Source organism: Hippocampus bargibanti, linkage group LG03, assembly GCF_051943395.1.
Source record: "Hippocampus bargibanti isolate YZ-2025 linkage group LG03, ASM5194339v1, whole genome shotgun sequence".
In the NCBI taxonomy this organism is placed as follows: Eukaryota; Metazoa; Chordata; class Actinopteri; order Syngnathiformes; family Syngnathidae; genus Hippocampus; species Hippocampus bargibanti.
Genome location: NC_142736.1, coordinates 21,180,983 through 21,189,834, shown reverse-complemented (window position 1 = coordinate 21,189,834; position 8,852 = coordinate 21,180,983). Strand labels below are relative to the sequence as shown.

At 39.8% G+C, this 8,852-nt stretch overlaps 1 protein-coding gene across 3 annotated transcripts in view; it reads right to left on the bottom strand.

The window, feature by feature from the left end:
* Positions 1-1,410: 1,410 nt before the first annotated feature.
* Positions 1,411-8,852, bottom strand: part of myo1ea (myosin IEa) — a 53,797-nt gene continuing 46,355 nt past the window's right edge. For 2 of the 3 annotated variants that reach the window (XM_088992522.1, XM_088992524.1), the window contains exons 24-29: positions 8,548-8,708; positions 8,386-8,466; positions 6,981-7,176; positions 5,932-5,967; positions 4,518-4,687; positions 1,411-2,844 (exon numbers count right to left, since the gene is read on the bottom strand). In XM_088992522.1, the coding sequence (XP_088848648.1) occupies positions 2,768-2,844; positions 4,518-4,687; positions 5,932-5,967; positions 6,981-7,176; positions 8,386-8,466; positions 8,548-8,708 (721 nt within the window). In that variant the 3' untranslated portion in view covers positions 1,411-2,767. The remainder of the gene's footprint in view (positions 2,845-4,517; positions 4,688-5,931; positions 5,968-6,980; positions 7,177-8,385; positions 8,467-8,547; positions 8,709-8,852) is intronic. The other variant, XM_088992523.1, reaches the window with a different exon arrangement.

Genomic DNA, 8,852 nt, shown 5'->3' with positions numbered 1-8,852 from the left:
CAGTATTAAAGTCACTTTTGGCAATTTATGCAAATAGACATGTTGCAAAACTTATATGACCTCGTATATACATTGCAATTAGTAGGTTTTCTGCATGGGCAATTATTTGAGCACTGTACAAGCATCAGCATAGTCGAAGCATCTCTTGGGCATTCCGGGACCCTCAACACAGCTCCAAATCAGTCAATAAAACACTACTGATGATAATAAATAACAATTACTTTAATAACTGGTCTATGAACAGAAAATATCAAATGACTGGTAGGCTTAGAATCCAAGCCGTCCTAAATCGGCTAAATATGATAAGAAGCCGAAATCGTTTGAAATGAAGAAAATTGGAAGTAAACGTCTCTTTTATTGTGAAAGGGTGGGCAATAGTACAGTCGTTAGGGCGTCGATGAGAAGGTTTCTTCAGCCGTCATCTGTACAATCGATGGACCACTCCTGTACGACTGAGAGCTTACACAGACGAGTCGTTAGGGCGGCAAATAGTTCCCATGTCTCAATGAACTGAATACGTACTAGGAAGTGAAAATTAAATGTTGGAATTTTAGACGCAGGTGATCAATATAAAGTATCACTTCATATGGTCATGTTATTGTGAACATTTTGGAATGGTATTTCCCTTTGACGTCCCGAACGAGCCGCTGTCCCGTGAAAGTGGGGGAATTGGAGGAATGTGCAACAACTGCCAAGATGTCTTGAACAGTTTAAGTTAGTGGAACAAGTTGTGGAACTGTCGCTGATGGTGTACGGCTCGTCTCACTTGTGTGCGGGGAGCGTGGGATCGCTTCCCACTCAGGTGTGGATATGGGTGCATATGGTCGTTTGTCTCTTTTGTGCTTCACGACAGACTGGCGACCAGTTCAGATTTTAAGCTTGCCTTCCGCTCGAAGTGTGTAGGAATTTGTGCTAATGCTTTCCATGAGCTGTGTAGTTGACGGTGTTTTTTTGGTACATTCGCCTGACTTGTGTGTGTGTGTGTGTGTGTGTGTGTGTGTGTGTGTGTGTGTGTGTGTGTGTGTGTGTGTGTGTGTGTGTGTGTGTGTGTGTGTGTGTGTGTGTGTGTGTGTGTGTGTGTGTGTGTGTGTGTGTGTGTGTGTGTGTGTGTGTGTGTGTGTGTGTGTGTGTGGCCAGTGCGTCATCTATCATGATGACCTGCAGGTGACCTTTGAAAATGGGAATATAGTAGTGTTTTGATCGATGGAAATGAAGTTCCACATTCACAGGTTTGGATCAGGGTTGTCAAAATCTGTTGCCCTACATGTTCTCCAAGCCTCCCAGTTGCGACACACCCGATTCAAATGAACAGATGATCAGCAAGCTCTGGGAAGCCTGACATTGAATCTGCTCCTTGCACACAAATTGGAAATAAAAGTAAACAATGTTCAACAATACATGCTTTATTAAAAAAAAAAAAAACTCAATTACTGTCTTGTATTGCACAAGGATGCTTTTAAACCATCCAAGATCCAAAGTGATGACAAGTCCCAGCAGTTGATGAAACAACTTTGAGCACAATTTGGTCAAACATAACCACGTTGGAGGAATGTGAAAGAAAAATGCAACTTGCAGTGCACACACACACACACAAAACCTGAAAAATAATGGCGAAAAATCACTTCTGTGAACACGAACGATTTGTGAGAGGAAATCGGACAACTATAACAACAATTCTTCATAAACCCAACAATAACAGGTGCTGTCCTATGGAATGTCATGAAAGCATTTATTCCGTATCCTTAATATCCAGCTTCAGGTTCATTCATGTACTAGTGCCGTCCGTCATTGACCACCAGGGATTTGGACATTTCCAAACATTACTATGGAGACGTTGTCATTCTCGGAGGACGGACGACATGTTATGAGTGAAACTGTGCACGAGTTGCCAACGGAGTCAGAAATCACACGCTTCCCTCGTGGTGCAGTTTTGCCTCAATTGTAACACGTGGCCCAAGTTGTGCTACTAGGTGTGCGAAAATGTAACTAGTAGTGGCTTTACTAGTGTCCCCTCTTCATTTCACGACTGCTTTTAGTTGTTTTACTCGTGAGGACAAAAAGCATACTAGTACAGTTCTTTGGGAATAAATGCTCAAACGTCATTAACCACGTGAACCCATACAAAAAGGGAGTTCAAAAATACATTTGTGTAAAAGCGTAAACAAAATCCCGTGGGCCTTCATTAATTAACTCGAGAAAAGTGTGTGTCCAAGGTAAGTAGTACCTGTACTGATAAAGTGCTAACACACTACAGACAGTATGCTTAGGTTACAGTACACACAGAGATTCTTACTATCTTTGGTGTCTAAAAATGGTATAAAATTACGATTTAACATCCATTCCCTGTGAGCTTTGCATCAATGTTAATAAATATGACGGTGTCTTTTAGAAATCAATTTATGATAATAAGGAATTAAAAAAAAACACAAATCACAGCTTTTTCCCAGATTATGCATACTGTAATTTTAAAAGAGTTCCTCAGCAAAAAGGTGATCAGGAAAGAAAGCATGTATAAATACAATAAATATTTTTTTTAATTTTTTTTCTTTAAGTTCAGCACTTCCAAAAAGAACAAAAGTAGTCCTCTTGTGTTGTGGAAGTGGACTAACAAAAAAAGAGTTTACATTCATGGGCTATGCAAGGCAGTAGTGGAGGATTCATTCGGAAATCCCACAGTGCTTTGTGACGCTTGACCGGCAGGAACGCTCGAGGGACGCCTTTGTCCCACCCGTCCGTCCGTCCCTCCGTCCCTCCGTCTTTCTTCATTTTAGATCTTGGCCACGTAATTGTTGGGGAAAAGACCTTGCTTCCCTCGCAGACGTCCTGACCACCATCCAGAGGCGTCTGAAATAGTAAGAGAGATTCTTTAGATGAGGTCTTGATTAATTTATCCCAAAATGGATGGATAGATGGATGGTAAAATTGGTTAGCTCTTTTAATATTATATTAAAGGACAACCGACACCTCCGAACAAGTTGTGTCCATAATTTGTAAAATGGCTTCAAATGACTTCTACTGAGCGTATGTTACAAAGATTCCACCGCACACAGCTATATTTTACATTTTAAAACTCGCGCTGAGTATTCAGGAAGTTTTGTTTTTGAGTTGATGACGATGCCTGACGTGATGTCACGTTTGGAACGCCCCTGACTGAGAAAGCGACACACAATGCATTTTGCGGTACTTTGTATGGTCTGAAAACTTCGTGTTGATCCGTGTTGATGGCAAAATTAGAAGGAAAACACAGAAATAACGCGATGGTGAATCGTTGTGTGTTGCACCAAGACAACTATTTGATATTCGCTGACACAAATTCCCAGCAGACAAATCAGCCCATTTCCAACAGAGCTTGGGCGCCATCTTGTGCATTTTCTGGGTGATAGATTGCTGTCATTGACGGCTCGAATTGATATGCGAGGACTCCTTTAATCGATTGCAAACATGTATGCTTTCCTCTTCAGAACTATTTCAATCATATTCATAACTGGATGAGTAACAAGAAAGCATCTTCTCCGAATCTGAAGCCATTGTTTTGATTCTCGAGCAAGGCAAGACGTCTTGCCGTGACATCACGAACTGGGGGCGGGACTTTCTGAAAATGCCCAATTTGCAGCTCAATTTGTTGCAGTTTTAGCACACTTTAAGTCATTTTTATTGGTGTTTTGCATTTGACTAAAAATATCAGCCTGCGTGTTTTGGGAATTTTAGATGCTCTGAAACGTTTTTCTGATGTCAGTTAAGAACAAAAAAATGGTGTCGGTTGTCCTTTAAGAATAACTGAAAAACCGCAAAATAACCGAATTACATCATAAAATAAACATGTTTATTATTATGATTTTATTATTATTTGGTTTACATTCATAACGTGGATCTATTCTGAATTGTACTGTCAACACAACAATTACATTGACCGATTATTTAACATGTAATATCCATGTAAAATTACTTTCAACAATATTATAATGAATTTTAACTCATTCATTGCCAGACGTGCAAAAATGTGTCCACTCCAGTGCCATGGTTTTTTTTGTCATTGTCACTCAAATTCCATGACCCACCAAATATTGAGTTTTCGGTCTACATAAACATTCAATGAAGCGTAAGAAACCTTAGACCCTCTTCTTTCATCAGAAAAAAAGAGTTAATTCCTAAATTATATGGGTCTGGGGTTATATGAGCTTGAAATGAGGGTGGCTGTCCAAAATACAATGCAATACATACATATTGGTTTATATAGCGCTTTAACAACATCTGAACCTGTAACAAAGCGCTAAAATAGAATAAAGGGAAATTATGCCCCCTTGTGGAAGGGAAAAAACCATTGCCAGAGGTCTGGCCAGCGTTTTATCGGCACCCCAGCAAGAAAAACCACAACCCGAATAAATTGGGGAATGGCAGTGAATGAGTTAAAAGAATTGGTGGCCTTGAGTGGGCCGCATTCATTTGCTGTCTGGACGCACAAGAGACACCTGCCGATTGTCCACAAGGTGTCCTTGAGATAGGTCATGCCCACTTACCCTCTTTGATGATGTCGATGATGTCATTGGCATTGAAGCTCAGCTCGTCCGTGTCTTGGGCATCGTAAGCATACAGAGCTTTGCACTGGGGCACGTGAGGTTTGGGCTTGGGTGCAGGCTTGGGTCGTCCGCCCCCTGGTGGAGGTCTGGTGGTTGACGGCCGGTGAGCTCTGACGACGACATATCAAACAGGACGAATGTGTCTCAGTGCCAAACGCCATGACTACGCAACTACTGCACTATTGTCACAACAAGATACAATACAATACAGAATACATATAGTGCTTTATATAGCGCTTTAATAAGATGTGTGTCACTTCATGTTAATGATTTGCATTGTTCACTGTTTGAACTGTTTCTACAAGGATTATGAAAAGGTGAGAGGTAGTCTTTAATACGTTACACAACCCACCTCTCCAAAACAATGGAATTACAAAATTACTGTATTCATTGAAGAAAAAAATAATTATTTAATTAGTCCTCGCGGGATGCAACGGAACTGAATGCAACAGAAGGGGTTCAAATAAGGGCCAGGTTCAGTTTTTACAATACCTGCAATTTTCACCTCGGCCGCTAGATGACGCGGTCAGACAAGTTAGATTCACACGGCAGTGTGCTGCACAATTCTTTTTTTTTTTGTTGTTGAGTACGAGATTTTTTTTAATCTGCTCTTTTCATGTTCATGTTAAAGCATTTTCGAGCATGATATTCAAGTGGAAACATAAACATTAAAATGAAAATGCTGACAAGTAGGATTAATATTGGGTGGAATTTAGTCTCACTAATATTTTCATCTCAATGTACTTATTTTGGGGGGTTGTGGGGTGGAGGTACACTTTTCAATATAATCTGAAGGCTAATTGAAACGCTGCCGTTAATTATATTGTTATTTTCTTGTATATTTCCTCCCTCAGATTGAATGAATGATTCGGGACAGAGCATTGACAGCCATGTTTAAACACAAGTGTGTGTGTGTGTGTGTGTGTGTGTGTGTGTGTGTGTGTGTGTGTGTGTGTGTGTATTTTACGAGCATCGCCACTAGAATAGTGTCAATATTCTCAATAGTATGTATACAAACCTGCCCTACTGGTAAGGGCTGAAGTTCAATACTAAAATGACTTTTTGAAAAGCTGATTAATAAAGTGAATATTTCAACAATTGAAAATATTATTATATATTATACATAATATAATATCAAATATGGTACAAAACTATGCTATAGTCCCCAATTTTAAAGTGTAAATTATGGGAGTAAACACACAAAAATTCAAACATCAACCGCGGGTAGCTTGAAAGCATAATCCACTGCTTTGCTTATTATGGGATGTTCGTTTTTCTTACTCCAATGCAATGCATTGGAGTAAGACGTCTGTACTCTGATCTAACCACCACCCAAAATACAACAAACACTCACATTCTTCCATTTGAGGCTGCTCCACTGACGCCATAACTACAAAAAGAGTACATTATCTAAATCATGTCAACTGAGAGACGTGTGTGTGTTTGTGAGCATGACCAACATCACATTTGGAAAGGTATCATCCTGGATGGTAATGTGTCTACTACTGGTATGTGTATGGTGGAGATCATTCCAGAATTGGAGAAAATATTGTAGCCACCGAGAGTAAGAGGGAAAAAAAGTTGAGCTGCATCGAGCATGTCACTCAAACCAATTCAACCGTATTAACTCTTGGTTATTATCAAGACTTGTTTCTTTTTAATTCAATAGCTAAGTTTGCTTTTTGAACAGTTGGCATAGCATTTACAACAACTAGCGTGTATGATTGAGCAAAAACTATAACGCGAGCAGTGATTTGCAAACCCCTTATGCAGGTGTGTCAAACTATTTTTTTTTCCTGCGTCACATTTTTGTTACCGTTTCCCTTGGTGGGCCGTTATGACTGAAACCATAGAAAAAATGTTTTATTCAACTATTGTTGAGGATTTTAAATATTTGTTAAGGTAATGGGGGTTTGGTAACAAGAAAATGCTTACAACAACTATTTTATTTATGACACAGTATAATTTTAAATGTTGGTTTAGATTTTATCAATCAGCAAGGAATGATATGTTATGTTAAGATATTTGATTTGCTTTTGCAGGCCATAAAAATGATGAAGACAAGATCGGGTCCCCTGGCCTTGAGTTTGACACCTGTGCATTAGAGCAACTGCAGGATACAAAAGTTAGTGTTGACATACAGCAATAAATTTGAAATAATTCTGTTGCAGGTGGCTTGGTAGGTACCGTTGAGATTTATGACATACATATGAAATGTTTATAAATTTTTACATGTTTAATAAACACTCCTCCAATTCTGGAATGACCCGTATGCATTTTTCTTAAATCATGAGTCACTTAAAATCACCAGATCAAACGTAAGCACATGAAGTATGCTAGCTGACCACGAAAGTCACTTGACGTTTACTCTCTTGCTGCACATATCAATATGAGAGTCCTCACCCAGCAGCGCCTTGATCGGGAACCTTGAGAAAGTCCAGATTGGGTCCAGGTTGCGGTCTTAAACTGCCCCTCTCCCTGGGCTGGCTGAGGTTGCTGGGGAGCTGAGGGCGAACGAAATCGCCCTGCTGATGATATAACGAGTTCCGCATATTCGCCATGTGATTGTTGTTCTTCAACCCGCCGTTCTGATGAGCAACTGTGAGGAGAAGGCAGCATAAAATTGTCAGAACCAATTAACTCATTCATTGCCATTCCCGAATTCCTGAATGGGGGGGGGGGGAGATCGATAAAGTGTTGGTCAGATCTCTGGCAACGTTTTTCCCTCCGACAAGGGGTCATCATTTATTTGCCTTTTGTACAGGCGCCCCCATTTCAAGCTTGGATAACTGCAATGAATCAACTAAATTAATTTTGTGTCCATTAATTCTTACCACAATTAAAGGATGTGAATTACGGGCACAACGTTTGACTATTTTTACACTGCTTTGTCCAATTGTACCTGTTCAACTTTATAACACTGTGAAAAAGAAGCAAAAATCATCTTTGTTTTGTCTATTTTGTGCATGTGTTTTTATTATTGTGTGAAAAACGTCAAAAGGGGACTTTTCATCCATCCTGTAACCTGATAACATGATAGCTATCCACTGTTATAACCGCTTCCCAGAACGAGTAATTAGATCATAGCAGTTGCATAAAATGTTGTGCCCAAGTGTCTTATTTAGGCTCGTAGGCTGAATAATAGTATTGGCAATCCTCATTTGAAGTTTGTGGTGAATAATTTCAGAACTATAATTAATGAATACAGTTGTTGATGTAACACGGCTTCATTATAGTACATTGAGTGCTTTGCTGCCGTGTTTTACAAGGAATTACGAGCTCTTTTGAAGGAGTGTCAACAATTTACAAAATGTTGTTATTTGCAGCGACGATAAAGAGGCATTCTCCTTTTTAGGAAAAATTAACATTAGGAAAAAATTTCATTTTTAAACGATGCTAATATTTCCTGATGTTAATTTTTCCTACAAAAGAGAATGCCTCTTTATCGTAGCTGCAATTATGCAAAATTTTCATGATGTTAATTTTTTCGAAAAAATAAAAGAATGCCTCTTTATCATAGCTGCAAATAACGACAATTTGTAAATCGTTGACAAACATTTGCATCGTTTAAAATGCAAATCTTTCCTCAATATAGCCCATTTTTTAGAGATGTCATTTCCATAATATAAGATATGACAATGAAGTTATATTTTTTTTAACATCAAGACTTTTTTCACTTATTTAGCTTTGATTACGATTGTAACTTCATCTTGGAAAAATATGACTTTGCTCTTCTAAGGTAACAGTTTGGCATTCCATATTCTACGGTTCTTTGGTTTGATGAATCAACAGTGTGTGATTGCAGCACCTGGAGGTCCCGGTGCAGCCCGTGATGGTGTGTTCTGGTGTGTTCGAGAGCGTCTCTGGGCCTTGTTGATCCTGGAAGGACCTGAGAAAGGAATACGGCGCAAGTGGGTTTTGTGCACATCACCAGGGATCATTTTTGCAACTCCGATGTGCCTCTACTCACGCGTGTTCCGAGGAAGTCCTGGCCCGATGCTGACCTGCAGATTTTTGCTGGAGGGCTTGAGCACAGCCATGTCGCCCTGACCCTGGACGAAAGTAACCTGTCGGGAGCCAGCTCCGCCACTTATAATGCCCCAGTTCTCCTTTTTCAGCTTCAACGACAGTCTGACGGCCAAAGAAAAAAGCCATTCAGTGTCCAGCCTTGACATCCACTATTGTGATTTAGGCTTTTCTCATCCCAAATTAATCTGTCTGTATCCATCCATCCTGTGTTCTTCCATCACCGTTTGGTTCGGGGCCGCCACAAAA